The sequence below is a fragment of the Calonectris borealis genome, chromosome 18 (genome assembly GCF_964195595.1).
Source record: "Calonectris borealis chromosome 18, bCalBor7.hap1.2, whole genome shotgun sequence".
Lineage (NCBI taxonomy): Eukaryota > Metazoa > Chordata > Aves > Procellariiformes > Procellariidae > Calonectris > Calonectris borealis.
Window position 1 is genome coordinate 10,351,127 of NC_134329.1, and position 25,267 is coordinate 10,376,393.

General features: G+C 37.8%; 1 protein-coding gene across 2 annotated transcripts in view; it reads left to right on the forward strand.

Annotated features, from left to right (window-relative positions):
- The window catches only part of SPECC1L (sperm antigen with calponin homology and coiled-coil domains 1 like), an 80,152-nt gene that overhangs the window by 18,787 nt on the left and 36,098 nt on the right, over positions 1-25,267 (forward strand). For both annotated transcript variants that reach the window (XM_075167862.1, XM_075167861.1), the window contains exons 3-9: positions 2,005-2,164; positions 3,134-4,779; positions 6,636-6,843; positions 13,712-13,785; positions 14,316-14,491; positions 16,283-16,446; positions 18,106-18,197. In XM_075167862.1, coding sequence (XP_075023963.1) covers positions 2,005-2,164; positions 3,134-4,779; positions 6,636-6,843; positions 13,712-13,785; positions 14,316-14,491; positions 16,283-16,446; positions 18,106-18,197 — 2,520 coding nt within the window. The remainder of the gene's footprint in view (positions 1-2,004; positions 2,165-3,133; positions 4,780-6,635; positions 6,844-13,711; positions 13,786-14,315; positions 14,492-16,282; positions 16,447-18,105; positions 18,198-25,267) is intronic.

Consider the following 25,267-nt stretch of genomic DNA (forward strand, 5'->3'; position numbering starts at 1 on the left):
ACATCTTGACCTATTTGGCTTGATAACATGTACTTGCACTGTACGTGTCTAAAAGCTTAATCTAATTTCCCCACTCTTTCAACAGGGTAAAAATGCTGACAGCTAATTGTTTGTTTGAACTATCGTGTTTGCTGACTGATTGGCAGATTCAGTGTCAAAATAGCGAATCACTGTTCTATGCCTTTTTGTAATATCTTGTTTTAGGTGATAGTTGCATCACAAGGTTGTTTCCCTCCCCCTCTACCCCCATGCCCACAAAATTAGTTTAGATAGATATGAAATCTGATTAGATTACAGGTTAACAGAGGATTGTCATACAGTAGTAGTATGTGCTCAGCTCTTCCCCCTGCATCAGTAGTGTGGGCTTTGTCAATTTTGTAGCCCTCCAACATTTTCATTTTCCCATTGGTACTTACATTGCATCTGCTGTTTTGCACAGCTGTGTGACATAGCAGATCAAGGAACTGATCTGGCTCCTGGGAGGGAGGAGCCCTTTGAAGAGGCTTCAGTTTGCACAGCACAGTGTGTAAGCGCATGGAGAAGAGCGGCATAGAACAACAGTGGCTTTTTCATAGCAGAAAAGTCAACTTAGATGCACATCAAACTAGAGCCTCAGAGTAATGTGTTTTCTTCTAGCCTTTTATAAACCTTTTTAGAAGGTTATACCGTTTCCTACATGATTCAATAAAAACATTCTTGTCCTAGAGGATTTTACCCTTACAAATACCTGTTTCTATCTGTACAATTATCTGTATTTCTAACAACTGCATGCAGAACAAATATGTTCTCTTCCCAAGCTCCCTTTTGTTTTGCAGCTACTCCTCTTTGTAAATGGCACAAATGCCATCCATGCCCTTTCCACAATATCGTAATCAGTGTTCCTAACTGTTCTGAAATTTGCACTTGCAAAAAGAAACTGTGTAGAATGGAGTGAGAGGCAACTTTTTTTTAATTAAGCAAGTGTACCTTCATTATTAGTGTATAAACCTTCTGGCTGGGATGCTAGTTGAGACTACCTCAAATGTGTTATCCAGCTGAATAATACAGTTACTTAAGGAATGGTGCTAAAACAGCTGTTTTCTTTTAATTTTTCCTGCCCTTATAATGGGAAGAATGTTTAGCATAATTTGATTGTTTTTCCATTTGAAAAATTGCATTTTAAAGAGTTGTAAAGTCTGCCAATTAATGCTTAAGAACTTAGTATTTCTAGAGTTTGCTTTATTCTAAAAGATGTGTTCTCTATTTGGGAATCCAGTTCTTGAAACTCCTGTGCTTACTGCCTTGTCACATTCTAGGCGACTTTTGTGGCTAACAGTAGTTTCAGGAATGATCATACGAGGTCAGACAAAAAGTCTATCAAACAAATATCCCATCTCTGAGAGTGCTTAGCAAAGAGCGTGAAAACAAGGCAAGGATATGTGGTGAGGGTGGCTTTTTCCCCTGCCCATGAATACTGTCCTAGTATCTAGTGATTTGTGGCTTAGTATTTTGAGCTAGAAAGGGTATTTTATTAATGTTGGATTGATTTTTGTTGTTTGGTTTGATCTTTTTGTAGTGAACTTGTCCATCAGAAAATGCTTGATTGTATTCTATGGAAGGACATTATACTAACTTCCAAGTATTTGCTGGTTTAATTATCTAAGAATTGTTTTCATTTTTATGCTTAAGCAAACTTTCAGTCAAAATTGAGAAGTGTTGCTGTGTTGTGTTACTGTGCTTTTCTTAATTTTTTTTTTTTCTCCTTGGTATTGAAACATTGATCATTTTGTCTGGGAGAGAGGAGACTCAGTTCCTATGGTCAATCATATGTAAGGAATTAAAGTTCAGTTACAACTTACCAACTCTGTGCAGTGCAGTGCATTTATACTTTTCAACATTCTTGCACAGACGCATGACTAGTCAAATATGTACTTCTTAAACTGATGTAATCTTTAACAGAAGAAATGTTGGCTATGCAGACTTCTCAGCCAGCTGTCTTAAAGCTGCTTCTTCCCTTTCTTTCAGACTAAGAGTAATGATGACCTCTTAGCAGGGATGGCTGGTGGCAGTGGAGTGACAATGACCAATGGTGTCAAGGCAAAGAAGAGCACTTGTGTATCAACAGCATCTTCAGCTTCAGGGACGACCATGAACAGTCTGGACAATAAACCCAAAACTATCACAGGTAAATGGATATGTTGATCTTTAAAGATGGTAGTTAGGTGGCTTTTTGTTTTCCTGTTATGTATTAAGGCTGCCTAATGAAGTGGTCAATTAGGCCACGGTCAAATCAAACAACTCATGTGCTCTTTCCCTGTTTTTTAATAATGTAATTACCTTTTTGGAGGGTGTTCCTTTTAATTTTTTCAGTACTGATGATGCAACTACTATATAAAACTAGATAATATAATTAATGTAGAGAATCATAGATTTATCTAAAATCATTTAATTTGCCTAAAAAAAAATCCATGCCACCACCACTAAATCTTTAAGATGTGATCACTTGGTGCAGTCAACATTTTGGACGTTCTGTATTGCTTTACAGAAATAAAGTAAGAGGGCTTTCAGAAACTGTTCAGAAAAGTGAAATTATTTAGTGTGTTACCAATATAGATGGAAATATATCTTGCCTTCCATTGCTATGTTTTGGATTCAGAAATGCTTGCAAAGCTGTAAAGCATCTGGAAATAAAGTAGTAAGAATTATCCTCATCCTTATGAAATGAGATTAAAATACAAAAAACCATAACTTTCATTTTGGGGAATCGTAATATGCAATTCGTCACTTAAAAGCTTGCATTCAAATCTATTGAAGAGAGAGACAAATTTGAACTTGTAGGAATAGCACTGCTGCAATTTTTGTACAATTTATCAGAAGCTGTTGAAGACAGAAAAAAAGAAACTTACAAATGTTAAACTTCAAGGTCTAACTCATTTTCAAAATAATGGTAAGGCATAGCAATCGGTAAAGCATGTATCAATTAATATAACTGCACTGATTCATGATTAAGGTTGTATAAATGTTTACTTTAAATGTATTTTATGAAATGTATTTACCAGTGTGATTCAGAAAATCATCCACTATATTGCTGATAGAAAATACAGAGTCTTCTATTACAGATACTGTATTTTAATTTAATGTTCCTAACTTTCAGAGAAACATATAGGTACAAGTTCCACAACTAAGCGTAGCACTTCATCTGGAAATAAAGAGTCAAGTTCTTCTAGAGAAAGAATACGCGATCGTTCTCGTTTAAGCCAGAGCAAAAAGCTACCTTTGACTGGACAGGGGACCAATGATACGGTACTGGCAAAACGCTCCCGTAGTCGCACCAATCCAGAATCAGATATTCGAATGAGCAAATCCAAATCGGACAATCAAATCAGTGACAAAGCTGCATTAGAAGCAAAGGTGAACGATCTTTTGACATTAGCAAAAACTAAAGATGTGGAAATCTTGCATCTGAGGAATGAACTAAGGGATATGCGCGCTCAGCTGGGACTTAACGAAGATCAACTTGAAGGTGATGAAAAATCTGAAGAAAAAGAGGCCATTGTTGTCCATCAGCCAACCGATGTAGAGTCTACATTGCTACAGTTACAGGAACAAAACACTGCCATCCGAGAAGAGCTCAACCAGCTGAAGAATGAGAATCGAATGTTAAAAGACAGACTAAATGCATTAGGCTTTTCTTTGGAACAAAGGCTGGACAACTCTGAAAAACTCTTTGGCTATCAGTCTTTGAGTCCAGAGATTACAGCTGGCAACCACAGTGATGGTGGTGGTACTTTGACATCTTCAGTGGAAGGTTCTGCTCCTGGATCAATGGAAGACTTGTTAAGTCAGGATGAAAACACTTTGATGGACAACCAACATAGTAATTCCATGGATAATTTAGACAGTGAGTGCAGTGAAGTTTATCAGCCACTGACATCAAGCGATGATGCCTTAGATGCTCCATCATCTTCCGAGTCTGAAGGTGTACCAAGTATAGAAAGATCTAGGAAAGGAAGTAGTGGCAATGCAAGTGAAGTGTCTGTAGCTTGTCTGACAGAACGGATACATCAGATGGAAGAGAATCAACACAGTACAGCTGAAGAGCTCCAAGCCACACTTCAAGAGCTTGCAGATTTGCAACAAATAACACAAGAGCTAAACAGTGAGAATGAAAGACTTGGAGAGGAAAAAGTAATCCTTATGGAATCTTTGTGCCAGCAAAGTGACAAATTAGAACACTTCAGCCGTCAGATCGAGTATTTTCGATCCCTTTTAGATGAACACCATATTTCATATGTAATTGATGAAGATATGAAAAGTGGTCGCTACATGGAGTTAGAGCAACGTTATATGGACCTTGCAGAGAATGCTCGGTTTGAGCGAGAGCAGCTGTTAGGTGTTCAGCAGCACTTAAGCAACACTTTGAAGATGGCAGAACAAGACAACAAAGAGGCCCAAGAAATGATAGGGGCATTAAAAGAACGAAATCACCACATGGAACGGATTATTGAGTCAGAGCAGAAAAGCAAAACTGCGATAGCATCTACCTTGGAGGAGTACAAAGCCACAATAGCCAGTGACCAGATTGAGATGAACAGGCTGAAAGCTCAATTAGAGCATGAAAAGCAGAAAGTGGCTGAGTTGTATTCTATACACAACTCTGGAGATAAATCAGATATACAAGATTTGCTGGAGAGTGTCAGGCTGGATAAAGAAAAAGCAGAGACATTGGCCAGTAGTCTGCAAGAAGAGCTGGCACACACTCGCAATGATGCCAATCGATTGCAAGATGCCATTGCTAAGGTAGTGTTTAAAACAAACTGTTGTATTTTAACATTCCGTATACACCATGAGTTACTGTTGGTCACTGTAGTTATTTTAGAAGTAAAGGATTAATTACAAGGTTAATCGAATTGCAATAGTATTAGAATTGATTACTTTCTCTTAACCTTTGTTATGAAAATGACGGAGGCCTTTTTAAAAATTATATGGATACATTCAGCCACAGGGTAACTGTCATGTTACTTTTTTAAAATACTGGTATTTAAATTGTGCAACTTATTTCAAGGCCAAACTTAAACATTATTTAAGGTACTGTATGAATTTTGTGCTTAAGTTGCATGCCTTCTGCAAGAGTTTCAAGGAGTTAGTGCCAAACTGGTGGAAGAGGGATGTCACTGAGAAAGTACTGGGAGTCAAAGTTTGAAGTGATAACCCAGTTATTGATGACTTGTAGGACCTTTCACAGGTGTTGAGAGAATATTTTGAAGTTTCAGCTTATTCAAGTTGGTTCGGTTAACTTAGAATAAACTAATGATAAAGAAAGAAGAAAAGTGGCATCTTTCTCCACAAGAAATGACTAATTTTGAGGCAGACAGAGATTTTACCAAATTTAATTTAATTTACTGAATACATATTTTAGTTTTAAATGAAAAAAACCCACATTTTGATAAGCTTTTAAACAATTATTATTAAATATGGCAAATACACATAGGTTTTTTACTAATGATCCATCCAGGAGCAGCTTGTGTGTTGACTGGGTTTTGGATCAAAACATATATTTCTAGTTCTAGAACAGCTATTTTGACTCACATACAACTAATTTATCTAGTAAATATGTCTAGTAAAAGTGTTTACCATAATTTAATATGAAAATAAGAATAATAAAATTTATTTAGTAACTTTAAGTATGCATTTAAAGGTATATCTTCCTGATGAGAAAATTTATGCCAAATTTAATGTTTGAACTATATATTAGTTGCAAATCAACATGTTAGTCATGATCACCAGCAAGTTAGAATCAACCTTAATTTGGGAGAAAAAAAAAAAAAATTTTAATAATTAAAGTTGGGTAGTGCTATTAAAATAAAAAATACTGAAACAGATTATTTAAAGCAGGGCATTTTGTCTATTAAAATTGATGCCTGACTGTATTGACCCACCCTAAGCCATGACCTAATTTCTCTTGTTTTTCTGACACCCTATTTTTGCTGTTGGGTTAATGTTAATGTGCCTCTGATCCCAGCTTGTTACTTACGTTGCAGTTCCACGAGGCAGGATAAAATAGCTTCACTGCTCCTGAAAGGGAGAGGTCTACTACCTCTTCCTTCCCCTGTTTTTTTTTTAATTCAGTTCAATAGCTTGCAAGACTCCTTGGGGAGCTACTTCAACTCACTAACACATCTCACACACAAATGTGAATCCTGCGACTCGGTTAAGGAAATGCATCATCTCACAGGTCCAACAGACACTAAAATTGATGCACAGAAGAGACCTGGCTTTTTTTTTTGGCAAGAGAAAGAAAGGGTAAAGAGTTTCCCCTACCACCTCCTACCTTTTCAATGGCAGCTAGATGTTAAATTGAATCAGCTGCTCATGAAATCACAACCTTGGTACTACGGTATTGTTGCTTCACTCGAATACACGATGCTGCTGTTAGAGTAGAATGCTCATATATTCAACTTGGGAATAAAAGAGATTAACTCTGGCTCAGGAAAATAGTTGCACTAAAAGAATATATTTTTAAAGGCTTACACTTAACTTCTTGTCCCATACTTTTTATGGTTGCAGAAATATATTGTAAGTATGGTAGTTACAAAACTAAAAGTGTGTTTTAAAATGCAACCAATTTAGTTATGATAGGATATGTTCTTTTTCAGGTTGAAGATGAATACAGAGTGTTCCAAGAAGAAGCCAAGAAACAAATTGAGGATCTCAATGTGACTCTAGAAAAACTTCGGACAGAACTAGATGAAAAAGAGACTGAGAGAAGTGACATGAAAGAAACTATCTTTGAGTTGGAGGACGAAGTAGAGCAGCATCGTGCTGTGAAGCTTCATGACAATCTCATCATATCTGATTTGGAGAGTAAGTGTTATGAGTTTCTCTTGCGAGAGAAATGATAATTTAAGAACAGCTGAAGTAGAACACTGAAATAGTGAAAATATTTTCACTTGTCTTTCATATGTCTGAATTTAAGTCAGACTGGGCTTTGCAGAACCCTTATACGCTAGGGGAAAAAATCAAGTTGGCTTTGCTTTTACAGTCCTGGTAGTAGTTGGTGTGGGGATGAAAACCTATGAATTGAGAATAAATATGAAATCTAATAATGCTGTTTTCAAGTTGTTTTTCAAAGTAGAAGAACATGTAATTACAGACTTAATAATAGTCTGCTCCTTGTGCATTTTGAAGACTGGATGATGATTTAGTGTTTTGGTGGTGGTTTTTTTTTTAAGAGTGCTCTCTTTTTCAAGTGCCCAAATATTAGGAGTTATCAAGTAGCTTGAGAATGTGTATAATTAATGATTTCTCCCACCTGAAGAAAGGTGGTTTTAGCGGAGAAATGGGTGAGTGGAGGTCCTGAAAGTCACAAATGTCAGAGCTGACGTGGCAATATGCATGCATTATATATCTCTTTCTGTGTGGATTTGCTCAAGTCATGAAACTGATCTGTGAACCTAAAAATGAATCTGACAAACTTCAAGCAGGTTAGAATAAAACCTTATCTGCTGACTCCTGCCACCGTACAAGACATGGTTGGGGCTAACAATGAAATTAATGTTTACTGTATACTCGTCTAGCTCTCTGTGCCTTAGTTCCCTCTCTGATCTCCAAGACTTGCTCAGACATTCCTACCACGGGCTGGAATTCTGCAATTAGTCTCTGTCTAAATAAGAACTTGGGCAACTGTACCCTGGCAAGCTGTATTTGCACAGTGCTACTTACAGAATTCAAATATCTGCTATTCCTCCATGGTATACAAAGACTAAACAAGGCAGCAAAAAACCCAAAGCATAATCCCTTTTAACAGCAAGGGAAATAATCATAGAAAGTATTTTAAATTGGTCTGCTGTCAAGAAAAGGTAGTGTCTTAAGCAAGCTAAATTGTTTATTCAACTGAAGCTCAGTGTCTTCAGACATGCAGCTGTCAGCTTGGTTTCCTTAAGCAAGCCTTCTTTATCTTGAAAGGCAATCACTCTTTACAAAATTGCTTTAGGTTTTTATTCTGCAATTTTTTTTTTTCTCTTTCTGTTCCAAAACCAAAGACAGACATTTACTTGGGAGCAGGAGCTCAGGCACATGGTTAGTGGCTCTGATTTTGTTCCTGAAGTTGTTGAGTAGCAAAGTCTTAAAAAGATTGAACACTTTTCTACTTGCATTGTTTTGTCCATTAACTGAAATACATTAATACAGAAGACAGCACCATAGTCAAGTAAACATTTCGGTATCTGCTTAATAATACCTGATTACAAGGCAGCTTTAATTTTTAGATGCTTCTGCTTTGGGGGTACAAAATAGCTGTCAGATATTTCACTTAAACTGATAAAAATTCGGGCGGACAAACCTCTGTCTGGGCAGAAATTTGCAAAAAAAATTGTGACAGTCTTTTTACTCATCACTCTTGGAATAGTTTGAAAAATTCAACTGCACTAGCTGATGGCCTGGTGTGATCATTTAGGGAAGAAAGCAGTATTTTAGTTATAGGCAGGAAGGAGAGTGGCATCTAGTGGCGGTAAGAAAGGATTGCACCCGAAGAATAGTATAAACTTAAAAAAACATTTTTCTCTGACCACTTTAAAACGCTGTTCATTATGGGTTCATAATTAAACCTCATACAGGAGTTTCTTGGTGGTAGCCTCTAAGTAGTGACAGCAAAGAACAGCATCTCAGAAAATCTGGGACTTGGAGGTAGTACATACGGCACATGAAAGACAGAATTTTAATAATTTGTATTAAAATGACAGAAAAGCACATCTTACTGTAGTAAGTTATCTTATGCTGATCAGACTTTTGGTCAGTTCTGGTATTCTGTCAGCCAAATGTATAATGCCTGTGCTTTTAAATGTGGAGAATTTAGTGTAGGTTTAGGTATTATAAAGCACTAGTTAGAAGAATGGTGTTTTTTCAGCATAAAGAACCATAAAGGTTTTCATTTAGTGAACTTTTGTTTTAGATTTTAAAATATGAGGAAATCTAACCCATCCCTTAAGGAGAGAATTTGCATAACAAAAGTTACTGAGTGAATGAAAGGGATGGCAAAACAACTGATAAATGACAAGTGATAAGTGATGGAAAATTATCACTTAAAGAATTCACAAAGGACAGACTTTACAGTTAGGAGAAAGATGTTTCGTAGATGAGGTGGTGAGTCTTCATTCAATTTAATGGTTAGTCAACACTAATTAGTAATGTAGGAACGTGAAATGCTCTAGCACTGGTACTTAGGGCACGCTTCATTGTGGGCTTTCCAAAAAGAAGCACAACGAACATATGATGAAACATTTTTCACAGTAATCTGAATATGGAACTGTCACGTTTTAGCTGTTAATATGTCTGCCTGCAAAAACTGGGATGTCTTTGATGTGGACAGTAGGATGTAAATTGCATTGATTAAAAACATACAATATGTTCCTGATGTCCATCCAGTTGCAGCAGGAACTGTAGTCAGTGGCAGCTGAACTCATTATTGGTGGGACAAAGAGTTTTAAGCATAGTGCTTCTGTATTGTATCTAAAAAGTCTAAGAAATATTAAAATAACTTGTGTGTTTTATATCCTCACTAGTGCGCTGAGATGAAACAAGCTGTAGTGGAGATGAGTCTGTAGGTACTGGAGTGGAAGTGAGGGGCTGGGAGAGGGCAGGGCAGGCTGGAAGTTGGCAGGGGAGGCGGTCGTTGCGCTAGATGGCGTGTTTCCTCTGGTTTTCATTTCTGACTTCAGAAAAACTTTCAGTAGTCAGGTAGCCAAGCTGTCACATTAGTCATCTTCGATGACTAAGGGGAAAAAAGAAACCTATTATTCTTCCAAGCAGTTAATAAGAGTTTGTGGGGAAATTTTTTCAGAGAACTTTTTCTCCTGGTTTGCAGAAAATTGGTATTTGTAGGTTAGCGTATCAAATTGTTAGGTGTTTCTTCTGAAGCCTGAAAATACTCATTGCATGTTCACTTAGCACAAGGTACACGTGCTAAACATACCAGTTCTCTTGGTCTGTAACTATTTAAGTCAGTAAATTTTTTGGACAAGGGTAGGTGAGCAAGAAGGTTGATATATCTAATGTTCAGTGAATAACTAGTTCTTTTATGGAGCTGTCAGCGTTAGTTTTTAATGAGCTGTATCTCATTTTGAGAAGGATCTTGACAGCAGTTGTGAAACTAAATTTTTACTTTACCATACTTAGGCCTTTTCTACCATAATGTTGGAAAAGTCAATTGGATGTTAGTTTTCTAATTGTTAGTAAGTTGGGGTTTTTTTGCTAATGTTGGACCCTTAAAAAAATCAGCTTCCTTGCTGTGTAGACCTATTGTCTGACAGTGAGGAGCTCAAAAGTAAGACTGATACGCAAATTGCCTGAGCTTTGGTATATTTGTAAACAGTGCCTCTTCCTTATATAAGGAAGCTATAATTCTTAAATTAACTGTAATGCTGGCACTACTCTGTGTAGATGTGATTATACTGGGATAGCCATTTCTATGCTAAAAAAATTGAAATACTGTGCTAGTATAAGGCTAACCAATGTAACTAGTATAAAAACTGCGACAATGCCGATTGTGGATTTGTTTGTGTCAGGATTATTTGATTTAGCGTTGTTTATCAGGAATTGTAATGTCATGTCTTGAAACTATTATGCATATCTGAATATTTTAATTCTTTTTTGTCTTTTTTTCCTTTCTTTTTTTTTCCCCAGAGACAAATTAAATAATTGAATGTTGATATTCATTTTTATTTCATAATGGTAAATTCTAACTGCTAATTATAATCAGTAAGAGTTACAGATACAGAATACAGTGATACTTTTTCTCTGGCAGTCTTATAAAATTCAGATGATATCTTAGTTTCTTCCCCCCACCAGCCGTAGTTGTAATGTTTTCTTTACCATTTGTAGTCTGCATTTCCCATAATTTATCTACCTTTTAAAAAGTAAGGACTTGTCAAACTGTGATTTAAATCAATATAGTTTTGTAAAATATAGACATAATTGAATCCTGCAGTAAAACACAAGCAGCTTGCTGATTTGCCATCTTTGATTATCCTATAATTCATCAGAATGGTCTCCTTGTTCTTCACTTACCCTAAACAATAGTTACTTTTCCTTTTATCTCAATCCTCTTTCTTGTCTATGTTCCTTAAAAGGAGACTGGATAATGGTAGAAGAGAAGTACCTGTCCTACCATCCTGCAAACTGCAGCACATACAGGTGGAAAGGGTTTGTGTGTGTTAGAGAAGAATCGTGGAGGTTGTGAGGATTCAGAAAGGAAGGATACCACAAGACAGGTGTACAGAGAATTGCTGCCTGTGTGCCTATTTTGACTACTTGAATTTTCAAGCTGTAATTGGTAGCACAGTTCAAAGAATGGAGTTCAGGCTGTAAGAGGTGAAATCACTTATCTTAGTCTTAATTTCTCACCACATTTCAAATTCAGTTGCAATTTGGTAGTTCTTTTCAGTTTTTTTTTTTTTAATCTCTTCGATTGATTGGGGAAGACGACTGTTTCCAACAACTGCTGTAAAATGCTCTGTATTGTTTATAGTAACTGCAGAATATTCAGACCATTGTGTTTTACTTCAAAGCATAAATATACTAAAACTTAATGGTGCGTTTCATATCTCACAAAAGCTCAAAACAATGGCATTACACAAGCTTTAACTCTGGATGCATTTATAGTTTCTGGTTTGTGGTTATTTTTAGATGAACTATAGCTTGCTTTTAGTAGTAGAACAAATTTTATTTTTAAAAACACATTTTCTTTGAACTGTCTTTAAAAGAGAAAATGTTCATCAGAATGCTACTGGCAGCTCTTTAGGGCATGTTGAATTGCTGTCACTGTTGAAAGTTATCTAATTTGCAGCGGGTTTTTTTAGCATGTGTTTAGAGGAAAAAAAGGCGGGGAGGGGGAACGACTTTTATAACTTTGATTTGAAGCTGGCATCTCAGTGCTGACTTTAGCTCAAACAAGTTATGTATACAGAGAGAAGCTAAAAATTGGAGGGCTTTGCTTAAATATCATGGTAGCATGAGATTTGAGTGGCACACTCTGTTAGGCTTACCTTCAAAGCTTAAAGATCAGTTGGATGCATCTTAAAATGTGCAGTCTTGTAAGGAGGAGATAAATACAGAAATAGCTTTCTAATTTTAGTATTTCAACTTTTCCAAGCCTGAAAGGTTTTCAGGACAACTGAGGTTTATATCATTCTTGTAAAGAAATTAGCTGTGGCATTAAAAGCCTCTGTGCTTGGGACTGTTGAGGCAAAACTCAAGAATTTCTTCTGATGAAGAAACCAAAAGGAATTCCATGGCTGAAAAATTGAAATGTTCTTATGACTATAGTTGAGGCTCCTGAATGTACACATCAGCATAAATCAGCTTAAATCTGTTCTTAGTCTTTGATGCATCCGATTTGAACATTTTGAAAAGCTTACTATTTTCCATTTAGTCTGCCATAGCCTCATTTTTATTGTCAAGAAAAGCCCTTTGACGAAAGACCAGGAGTACTGAAGGAGCTATAGGTTTACTTGGCAGAACAAGTAACTTTGAGTAAACCCTGGTTTACTGGTTTTCCTGACACCTGATACCCAAATAAAAGCACTAGAAAGTTTTTCATGTTAGAAAATGAGAGCTGCAAAACTTTACTGTATCAATCTGTTTGTATGAATGTATATACCTGTCTTCTGACTATTCAAACATTTATTATGCAGTTCCATAGATTTTTGCCTCTTTGCCAAGGTTTTGTATTTTGGACAGCCTAAATTTATTAGGCACCTTCAACCTTTTTCTGGAAAGAGCATTGCTAATATACAGGAAAAATATTTGTTTCCAGCAGGTCTTGGAATAATGAACCTGAACAAAAAAATGCGTTCAGTCAGTTGGCCCATCATTTTAACAGCTTGGAAATAGTTACATGATGCTATAGAAATAAAATCATCCTAGAATCCAAAGATCAGTGAAGTGACACACTAATTAGAAATTTATGCTGTGTTCTTCATCATTAGTTGCTTAGTTATAAGAATGGAGTAATCAATCACATTGTCCTTGTGTATTGAATAAAGTAACAAATGAATAACAATTGCAGTAGCCAGTCTGTCAGACGCCACATGAGGAGTTGGTGGTGATCAAGCTGCATACCCTTTTGTATAGCTGCTGACAGATTTAAGGGACCATCTCTTTCATAACGTGATCTCATAGACTGTTTATCCCTTTGCTGTAAATATAGCTTGTTTCAACTTCAAATAGTAGCTTGATAGACAAGAATGTAAGATTCTTGATGACGTGAGTAGAATTTTATCCTCGTTGAAGGCATGGCTGTGTTATGTCAGCTGCTTTGTGACAGGGAGTAAATTGTGAAGGCTTCATGTAGCTGCAGCTTACGTCTGAAGAGAGAAAACCCCCAGATGTCCATGTTTTTACGATCTTTCCATGTTAAATTACCTACCTCATTTATTGGCTCTTTGTTATTGCTTTGTCATTTTAATATTGTGAAGGGTAGAGAAGAGACTGGGATTTGTATAAAAATTGAGTTTGCTTATGCCGTTCCCCTCACCAGTCATAGAGAAGTATGTACTTATTGACACTTTCTGTCAAATTATTTCTGCTCATACTATTTTTCTCCAGATGGCTTTGGTTATAAAAATGTATTCTCCAAGTAAGTTTTTAAAAACATTTGCAGGTTGTTTCAGTTACTCTTTTTTAGGTAAATAGATCCCTGACTAAGATCTTACAGATAATTTGACTTTCTTTCCAGATACAGTTAAAAAACTTCAGGACCAAAAGCATGACATGGAAAGGGAGATAAAGAATCTTCACAGGAGACTCCGGGTAGGTTAAAACCTAAAAACTCAATAAATTGTAAACTTGGAATGTCACAAGACCTGCATATGAAATTGTGAAAAGGTAATATGATGAGATGTAATACCATTAACATAACTATTTCTGAGAGACAGGCATCATATGGGACTATATTTACTAACCTACAGAGACTAAAGAATTAACTTCTGAAGTATTCTCAGTGTCACGAAGATACAGCGTTGGGCTTGGGAGAAAATGTTCCTGTGTCTTCTGATGCATAGTTTAATATTATTTTTTATTTTTCCCCCTCCACTTTGAACGTTTTCTTTGTTTCTAGAAAAGAAATTCATGACCTTGGAAGTCTAGTTATTTCCAGCAAAACTTTCTCAATTTAACTTGTAAGTTAGGTTGTGCCTAATGCCAGAGATGAGGGCCTTTATCATTCCTGTACATTGTTTCCTATAACAGCATAGGGGAACTATGAATAATAAGGATAACTTTTATTTTTAACTTCAAAATTCTTCCTGCTGCTTTAAATTTAAAGTTTTATTTACTTACAGGAGGAGTCAGCAGAATGGCGTCAGTTCCAAGCTGATCTACAGACTGCAGTGGTTATAGCAAATGATATAAAATCTGAGGCCCAGGAAGAGATAGGAGACCTGAAGCGTAGATTACATGAAGCTCAGGAGAAAAATGAGAAGCTCACTAAAGAGTTGGAGGAAATAAAGTCACGCAAGTATGCAAAAGACAACAGGGATATTTGTCTCTTTTGTAGGGGGGGTACAATTTTGGAAATCCAGTATCTTGAGACTCTGGAAGTTCATAAAACCTCTCACTGTGAGGATCTGTATTTCAACAAGCTGCTTTACGCAGGCTTTCAGGGGTCAAAATAGGTAAACTTATAAGAACAATATTTGTTTCATTATACTGTATATTTAATCCATCCAAGAATATTCAGTTTGGCACTTTTGCAAAACCAGGTTGAAGTGGAGGATTTTTCCTGTTTAACAGCTGGACATGATTTAACTCCCCTCAGTGTGAAAAACAAGCAGTGTTGGCTTTTCTGTACCATCATTCATACTTCTTATTAGCAGCCACAGCTTTTGGTATGGTTAAAAATACAGCTGAATTTTTACCTGAGAAGAAACCTTTGTCTAATTCTGCATATATCTTGTACTGTTTTCTTTCCACTGATAATTGTTTCTGGAAATAATTGGAGATGCTTTGTGTATGTTTTTAATAAAAGCAATTCAGACTGATGTATTGTGGCTTGAATTAGGTGCTACAGTTATTTAGAAACTGAGTTATATGTCTTTCAGAAGTATTAAAGTCCTCAAATCCATAGAATAGGAACATCTTGGACAGCACCATTTGAATCCTGACTACATTGTCTCTAGGGATTGAATACATGTATAGCTTAAAATTACAGTAATGATATTTGTGATGTGTATATATTAAACAATTTTTTTCCACATGTATAGGCGTTTTATAGCATACATGACGCTTAACCCAGTATCTAGTAGGATATTAGATAATGCAGGCTATGGAACTTGGGGGAAAGCTGATGGTAGGAAGAGCAGACTGGTTGCACTGAAAATAGAAAATTATCTGGATGAATGAGTGGTGGGTGTAAGGCATCTTATCTGAAGTAAGATCACCAAACTAAGTAATATGAACAATTCTTACTAATACATTTCAGCCAATAATTGTTCAATTACTGCTTGCAAGTGAACCTTTGAGTTTACAGTTGCACTTCTGAAGGTAGAATTGGCTTGCTGATTCCAGTCAGTATATTCATTATTATCTATACATAAGTATCTTTTGACATTTGATTCACTGCAGACAAAGAGGCAACTGAATCAGATTCCTTAGAAGTGGTATAGCTACTGTATTGGAGGGAAGGTGGTAGGAAAGTCTATTACAGGGTCTGGAGCAAAAATCAGTCAATGTTTAATTATTGCAGACTGTAGAAAATAGGTTGCTTTAAACAATTCTTGTCTTGTGACTGACACTGAATACAATAACCACTATAAATATTCTGTTCTAAAAAACTAATTTTTTTTTTCCAAAACTGATTCATATGCTGCCTAAAGGTGTATGCCAGAAATGTATTCTTACCTCCTTAGTATTCATTTAAATTGTTTTCTGTTTATGCAGGTGGAAAAAAAATTCTCCCCTCTGAGCTGATTATTTTAATGTGAAATGGTGCAATACGCTCAATTTTTTCCATCCATACGTGTGTGTGTTTGAGAGAGAGGAGCAGAAATTAAGCCTTAAATCAAGCATTGATTTGATAGACTTTTCACCTGGTGCTTAAGCTCTCTTGCTGACAAATAGTAAGAACTTACAGTGGTAATTTAGGTTGATAATCTATTTCTAAATTACAGTGGAAAGAAAAGTAGGTTAATATAATAACCAATTTGGACCATAGATTTTAATTTGGCTTCAAATTTGTGTTGATTTTTTTAAGACTTTGCATGTTAAAATGTTTTTTAAATGCCTTAAATGGGCTGCATATTGATTTCAGGCAGGAAGAGGAACGTGGTCGAGTGTACAATTACATGAATGCTGTAGAGAGAGATTTGGCAGCTCTGAGACAAGGAATGGGCCTGAGTCGCAGATCATCCACCTCCTCAGAGCCAACTCCTACTGTAAAAACACTCATCAAGTCATTTGACAGTGCTTCCCAAGGTAATTATTTTCAACCAGTGTAGTAGCTGTACCAAGTTACGATTTTGCATATGTTGACATGGACACTTATAATGGCTTAGCTAATTCAAAGGTAAGTTGTTTTATTGTACTGTCATGACCTGTAAGTGATGGCTGAAACAAACCAACCTAAACTAGATTGCACAACCGATTATTCACTGTGGTTAAGCGCAAGCATCCTTTTTTTGTCTTGCCTTTATTTTTTCTTCACTATTGCAGTGCCAATGACTCATATGCTAGATGCTTTGATTCAATGCTCCCGTATATTAGAAATATATAAACACATATTACACACATAATTGTAGCTGGAAGCACAGCTGGTTTCAGCCTGACTATTAAAACATGAACTTAATGTGCCAAATTAAGCATTCTAAAAGCCATGTAATAGCTAGAGCCGAGTTTGTTTCTTTTAATAACTTACATTCTTATAGTCAAAGTGCTGATGAAAGTTAAAAATAAAGTCCAGCCAGTATCAGCTATTAAAAGATATAGGGAACTTTTTCTAAAATGAAAAGGATCTCACTGTTGAGACAATGGATTTTACTATAATTCTCTGATTGTGGAAACAGGTGCTGTTGTCCTTCTCTGTAGATGAGCAGAATAAGGAATCCAAGTAATTATCCTGAAATGAGAAACACTTGAGTTTTAGCTTTGACTGCATATGGGACTTTGTATGGTTTAAATATTTTCCCTCGCCAGGCCTTTTGGCTTTGAATTTCATTTACAATAATGTCACTGCAAGTCTCTGATGTAAAATGTTTTGGCTGGAAGTAGACTATATTACCAGAGGGACTTAAAGTACTGTACTGTGCATGGCAAATTATTTTTAATTGCCTGAAAATTTGTTAAGGAATAAAAGCATCTCCATATTACTTGGCAATTCTGTAAATGGTTCTATTTCCATTGTTCTCTTTGTTCATAGGTGTTCATAAATTTTTACTTTCCTAGTGTTAATTTTGAAGGTTTTTTTAATCTGTTATTGGATAAAGGTGCTTTATTGCCAGAGTTAATTTGGTGAAATGATAAATCACCTCTCTGTTCTTTTTAATCTTTCATTTCAAGCTGCTGCCTTCTTCCTCAGCATTTGTGTCTAATCATGCTGTTAAATAATCAGATGACTGATTCACCAACTCAGTATTTGTCTGTTTTCATACATTTCTAAACATGTTATTTGTTTAATCCCAAAATTCAGGGACTGTCATGTAATATGTAGTACCTCTGGACTTTGATTGGAAATGAGAAAAGAGAAGGAGGTGATATATGTTATCTATCTTGTCTTACTGGCAGACCCTGCTACCATCTCTTCAATTATCTGGAGATCATAGAACTAGTAATGCCATCATTTACATCTGCCAGGGTAATAGTAACCTGCACCTTAGCCTTGTCCACCCCCAGTAAACTTATGTTTTTACCATGGATGATACGTTCAAGACAGAAAATGCATTTAATTACAGAGGAATAAATGTGTAGGCATACTTTTAAATGATTTTGCAGTCAGTTACTAATTGAAATTCTGAAAGATGTGATCTGGTAAAACTAGTGATGTAAAGTACAAGGCAAGTTCACTATAACAGCCAGTCTCCTGTTTCACTGCAAAACAGTGCATTGCTCACGATGGCTTCCTTTCTGTGTTTCTACTAGTTCCAAGCCCTGCTGCTGCAACAATTCCTCGCACTCCCCTGAGCCCAAGTCCCATGAAAACTCCCCCGGCTGCTGCTGTATCCCCTATGCAGGTAAGTGTTTCATGACTGCACTTAATCCTTCTTTGTAAAGAAGAGCATGTGAAACTACAGGTGGTGATATACAAAAATTGGCTGATTTTGTGGGGACATAATGATAAAATGTTGCCTCAAGTAAGTAATCACTAAAATGTTCAGTCTAACAAAAGAGTCTTTCACTGAGAACCGTGTTGTAAATACAAGATTTGGCATAATTTGGAGGTTCTTGTTAAATGTTCCCAACCCTTACTATTCCTGTGCTGCTGAGAAGCATGGGAGGAAAACTTTATCTGCATTCCTTAGTTTTAGAGTTGCTGTTTGTCAGTGCTTAGTCCTGTGCCTGGCATGGAAACGGCAGTAATACCCTTCAGGCAATGGACTGAGATCTGTGCAGAATCTGTCAGCAATCATCAGTATAAACGTATCCCATGTTGCATGGGCTTTCGATAGCAGACCTGACCAGAGAGGAATGAAATCATTGTGAATTGATTATCTTTGCTCATTTTGTACTGACCGAGAGTTTGGCCAGTTGGTGATTGTACTGTGTATTTTGTCCTGTCCCCTCTGGAGCTTTGTCCATTTATTCAGCTGCCACAGGAGCTTAGGTACCACTAAGATTGCATCATCAGTACTCTTAATGCTCAGCTTTATAGATCACTACTGGTTTTATTATCTCACTAGCTACGTGAAGTGTGATTTTGGCAAAAGCCAACAAGTTCAAGGACAAAACAGATGGGACCAGATTCACGAAGAATGTACTTTATGTTTTACTCCTTTAATGTCAGTAATTTTCCTGTTGTCTTCAAGATATTATTAACCAGAAGTACCAAAACTTGATTTTTACTATAGGTCAGCATAATGTTTTGGTAATAAATCCTCTCTGTGTGAACTGAAGAATCTATATCCATATTGGCTTTTAGTGCTTAAGGAGCAATACCTGGAACAGACTGACTGTTCTCCTGTGGTCAGACTGGTGCAGCTTTTATTCATTTAAGAGTGAATTTCATGAAACAAATGGATAGCCTCAAAGGAAAGAGAAAGAATTAAATGTTTTTTGTGAGAGCTTCTGCTATTTCATGTGGCTTAGTCACTCTTGACAGCAATTTTCTAAAGTAGTTAAATGTGATAAGTTCTCTGACAGATGCTTTGTTCCTATTGATCTGTCTTTATATTTCTGTTTATTTCTGTGCTCTTGTAGGAAGAGGCAGACTTAAATCTCATGTTCTAAAAGACTAGACCAGAGCTTTGGCAGACAGAAGACTTTTTGATGAAGCCTAAGGCTTATTTCACTTTATTTGCTTGTAAATTAACCATGAGCCAAAGTAATCTCTTAGAATACTGCAAACCTGCTCAGGTTTACAGCTCTTGTTTGATGTTCTCGGTCTGCCAGAATTACTTGAATTTTGAATTCAACTTCTGGTATAGAACCAAGTCATTAACAGCTGGATACTCATTAGTGGGAAACATTGCCTGAAAAACAATGTTTTTCATTGGGGAGGGCGTGTAAATGAAAACAGCTTCTATTGTCTTTTTGAAGATGGGTGGTTTTCTTGAAAGTATTTGTAATTATCCAGAAGGCAACTGGGTTTTGTGAACTTAATTATGTAGATTGTATTTAAAGAATATTTTCTGCTCAAGAGGGAAGGGGTTCAGGTTCAAAACCAATTTTCATCATCTTTTCCTTTTTTTAATTTTCATATTACTACCTTGTTTTCTACTGTTGTGTTCTATGCAGTTTTTTATATTTTTTGTCTGTGTTTTTTGCTCTCTTGCAATTGAAAAGCAAGATTTTATTAAGTAGTCACTATGTGAGTTGACCTATCGGCTCCTACCTTATAGAAGTCATCCATGGTTTAAGATCTTGAGTAAAAGTGGAAGGGTTGATCTCTGTATGTGTGTGGCAGTGCTTATTATCATTAATCTCAGTTGCTTTTAAATACTATCACAGGGGAAGTATTTACATGGGCACCTACTGAGAAACTGGCACAATTTTGATCTTATGATAAGACGGATTGGTTGCAAAAAAGATTCTCCAAGTACAGATGCATCAACATGTGCCCTCTCTGAATTATGTGTATCACTTCATTTTTGTGTTGGACTGTGTCATGAATTTCATCAATCTTGGAGTTTCTGTTTGCTTTGTTTGTTTTTCTTTACAGTAATAGGTGTATGTATAAGGAGATGCATTCTTGGATACATTTTTGCAACTGAAAACAAACAAACAAACCCCTTTCTGGCTTCAGGTCCAAGCCTGCAGTGGAACATAGCTGTTATTTACCGTAGCATGTAGCAATACTGCAAAACAATTTAGGAAGCGGGGTATGAAGAGAATGCTCTTCAGAATGTAAAAACAACCCTGCTGCGTTAGCCCAAAGCTTAGCTGGTCTGGTATGCCACTGAGAGTGACCAAAGCAGATGCCTAGGGAGGAATATAAGGACAAGGAAGCGTATCTACTACTTTCCCTGAGTACTTTCTTTTTCTGTTTCATAGCTGCAAGGCTCTCTGAAGTAGACATGGTTTCAGATTCATTGGTCACCACTAAATGTCCTGCTTTGCTTTGAGCATATAAACTTTCAGGCTTCAAGCAATTCAGTGTTAAAGATTTCCATATCTTAACTACTTAATATGTGGAGAACTGTGTTTGTTTTGAAATTGCCATGTGTAAGTACATTGGCGTGAAGTACTTCATTGAAGTACATACTGAAGTGCAAAGTGATCAGGAATAGGTACCTGGTAGTGGTTGAAGGTCATGTTTCCTTCCATAGCCAACAACAGATGCAAGAATGAAGAGTCAGAAGCAAAATATTTGGAGTTTAAGGGATTAGTTTATCCTGCCATAGTTCTGCCTCAAATTTGAAGTGTCAGGTGTTTGTTCTCTTTTACTTTTTTGTCTCACCTGTGTGCTGGCTCCTCTTCTGGAGTTGTTACTCATCTTACAAAAAAAAAAAAAAGAAAAAAGATCTGAAAAGAGTCTTAGGTAGCTAGCAGAAACTTTATCTTCAAATTAGGAATGGCTGTGAGAAAGTAACTGTTGATCTTAGCATCTTTAACTTTATCCGTTACTGTAATTATGTTATACGGAGACTACTACATAAAAACATGTTATTTAACTCTCTGAATGATTTTCTTTATACACCCTGTCAAAAATAGTCCTTAAAGTTTCTAGCATTTTCTTTTGCTAGACCTCAATGTAGGATGAATAAGAAGAGGATCACAGATTGCAGAGCATCCATCTTTAGTAATTTCTGTCCCATTAGTAGCCTTCATGAATAGCCTCAAAAGCATGCGATCCCTCTGAACTTTTGATCCTTTCATTTAGTATTGAGGAGTTCGAACACCGGTGTAAATGACAAATGGTGTTTAGCAGTTAAGCAAGTTTTAGGATGTATTTCCAGTTGAAGAAAAAAGGTATTTATAAAGAGATTGGTAGGATTCATACATGTTTGATTGCACATCAGATGTGTTTTGTTTTGTAAGTGAAATGAGGAATGGCTGAACTGCAAATTCAGCAAAAGCTCAGTTAAGCAGAAAAGTTTCTAACGCTTGTAAAATGTTTCAGGAAAAATTATTCTCCAAGAGACTTGTGCACTAGTACTATATAGATATTGCTAAGTGGAACTAGATAAACATTAGTTAGTTCATTTTCCTCTAATTTGCTGTGTATTAGTCACTACGTTACTACTGGTAGTTGTAATAGTAAGATATGTAATAAGGAACTAGCAACAGTGAAAGTAAGCCCTGTCTGCAGTGTCAATAGGAGCAAAAAGACGAACAGTTCGTTTTATAACAAGGAGACAAGACCAGTACACACCAAGTTATCAGTTGACAATAACTTTCTGACAATATCCATAAAGGATGTTTGTTTTTAAGTGATAATCTGGAAGCTGAGAAAGTGATACAGGAATATGGTTATCCAGCACTGTGCCTGCTCCGTACATACCTTTATTTCCTGGCTGAAATTCTGTACTATGCTGTCTTTGTAATGACAATCCCAAAGCTAGACAAAATGACAAAATGAATTATCTAACTCTGTTATAGTGGTTTCCTTTTTTGGGGGCAAGGCTCTCACTTTGATAGCGTCCTTATCCTTTATTTTAAAAAAAAAAAAAAAAAATTCTTAAGTGGGTGAAGTGAACTTTAAAGTTAATGCAAGTTTGAAATACCAGTTCTTATGGGAAGCTGTTGTAGGCACTTCTCTGCATGGCTCACAATTGCAGTCACTTTCATCTGCACGTTTAAAGGAATAATCTTTGTAGTGTATGTGCAGGACTTTTGATATATAAAGTGAAGAAATTCTTCATGCTGCATTTTGAGTTAGATTCTTAGATGGTTGGCAGTTTTTTTGTCCATTTGATTTCTAGCACAAAAGCATAACTCTAATTTGACTCTAAATGATGGATAAGTAGTCCTGTAATCCTGCCTGTGCTATAGGATGCTGCAAAGTTGTCGTGGTTTAACCCCAGCCAGCAAAAATAAACTCCACGCAGCCGCTCGATCACCCCCTCCCGGTGGGATGGGGGAGAGAATCGGGAGGGCACAAGTAGGAAAGCTCCCGGGTTGAGATAAAAACAGTTTAATAATTGAAATAAAACTAAGTAGAACAGTAATAATAACAATTATAACAACAGCAATAACAGAATACACAAAACAGGCAATGCACAACGCAACTGCTCGCCAACCGCCGACCGCGTGTCACGAACGGGGGGCGAGCCCCCCCACACACCTGGTTTTTATACTGAGCATGATGTCACATGGTATAGAATACCCCATTGGCCAGCTGGGTCCACCACCCCGGCTGTGCTCCCCCCTCCCGGTGCAAGCATCACCCAGCAACAGCCAAAGCATCAATGGGCCATCAACGCTCCTTTCACACCGAACCCCAAACACCGCACACCCCCCAAGCTACTGGGAAGAAAGTTAACCCTGTCCCAGCTGGAACCAGGACAATATCCACCCCTTATTCTATACCATCTACATCATGCCCAGGTCTCACATTTTCCCATACATTCCAATTAGTCACCGCTACTTTTCCCTGCCTTTTGATATATACACACACAGAGATATCATTCCCTTAGTCCATGGGCCATCTCTCTAAAATGTCCGTTGAGTTCATTTAGTCCATGACTTCGGGTTCCACCTGTCATAACGGTCTTGCGGGGCAGGAGAGATGGTGTGTGGTGTTGGACTCTTGCATGCGGAGGCCAGTTCTGGGCGCTCGTCCGGTTCTATCATTGTTGCACCTTGCTCAGCTTCATCGGAGTTCATCCTACATTAATCTGGGTGATTCTTACTGTAATACTGTTAATATGGCATATGGTAACCATAGAAGTGATAACAGTACTATGTAATAACTAACATCGTACAATTCAGTTCATTGGCTATTTTCACCCAAAATTAAATCCCCTTGAGGTACACACCGGACTTTCCCATCCTTTCTCATCACCCACCAAGTGCACCCAGGTCCCTGAGCAAAAGCAATCCCACGGATGGGTTTTCCCTTGCCAGAGGCAGGAGCAACCCAGGCCGTCTTCCCCAGCATATTTCTCATATGCACGACAGGGACTTTATCCCCCTCTACAGTACGTAAGGGTTTGGATTGGGCAGGGCCAGCTCGAGTGACAGATCCCCTAGTGTTGACTTTTGGCCTTTGCTAAATGTGTGTCCCAATGCTTGAATGTCCCACCGCCCATTGCCCTCAGTGTTGTCTTTAACAGCCCATTGTATCGTTCAATTTTTCCGGAGGCTGGTGCATGGTAGGGGATGTGATAGACCCACTCAATGCCGTGCTCTTTGGCCCAGGTGTCTATGAGGGAGTTTCGGAAGTGAGTCCCGTTGTCTGACTCAATTCTTTCTGGGGTGCCATGTCGCCGTAGGACTTGTTTTTCAAGGCCCAGAATGGTGTTCCGGGCGGTGGCATGGGGCACAGGATATGTTTCCAGCCATCCTGTGGTTACTTCTACCATGGTGAGCACATAGCACTTGCCCTGCTGGGTTTGTGGGAGCGTGATATAATCAATCTGCCAAGCCTCCCCATATTTATACTTCAACCATCGTCCTCCATACCAAAGAGGCTTTACTCGCTTGGCTTGCTTGATTGCAGCGCATGTTTCACATTCGTGGATAACCTGTGCAATAGCATCCATGGTTAAGTCCACCCCTCGATCATGAGCCCATCTATATGTTGCATCTCTCCCTTGGTGGCCTGAAGTGTCACGGGCCCACCGAGCTATAAATAATTCACCTTTATGTTGCCAGTCCAGATCTACCTGAGCTACTTCGATCTTGGCAGCCTGATCCACCTGCTGGTTGTTTTGGTGCTCTTCACTGGCCCGACTCTTGGGTACGTGAGCATCTACGTGATGTACTTTTACAGTCAGATTCTCTACCCGGGCAGCAATATCTTGCCACAACGCAGCAGCCCAGATGGGTTTACCTCTGCGCTGCCAGTTGTTCTGCTTCCACTGCTGCAACCACCCCCACAGGGCATTCGCCACCATCCATGAGTCAGTACAGAGATAAAGTACTGGCCATTTTTCTCGTTCAGCAATGTCCAAGGCCAGCTGGATGGCTTTCACCTCTGCAAACTGATTCGATTCACCTTCTCCTTCAGCAGTTTCTGCAACTTGGCGTATGGGACTCCATACAGCAGTCTTCCATCTCCGATGTTTTCCCACAAGGCGACAGGACCCATCCGTGAACAGGGCATATTGCTTCTCGTTTTCTGGTAGTTTGTTATACAGTGGGGCCTCTTCAGCACACGTCACCTCCTCCTCTGGGGATATTCCGAAATCTTTGCCTTCTGGCCAGTTCGTGATCACCTCCAAGATTCCTGGGCGACTGGGATTTCCTATTCGGGCCCGTTGTGTGATCAGCGCGACCCACTTACTCCACGTAGCATCAGTTGCATGATGTGTAGAGGGGACCCTCCCTTTGAACATCCAGCCCAGCACCGGCAGTCGGGGTGCCAGGAGGAGCTGTGCTTCAGTACCAACCACTTCTGAAGCAGCTTGAGTCCCTTCATATGCTGCCAATATCTCCTTCTCAGTTGGAGTGTAGCGGGCCTCGGATCCTCTGTATCCCCGAC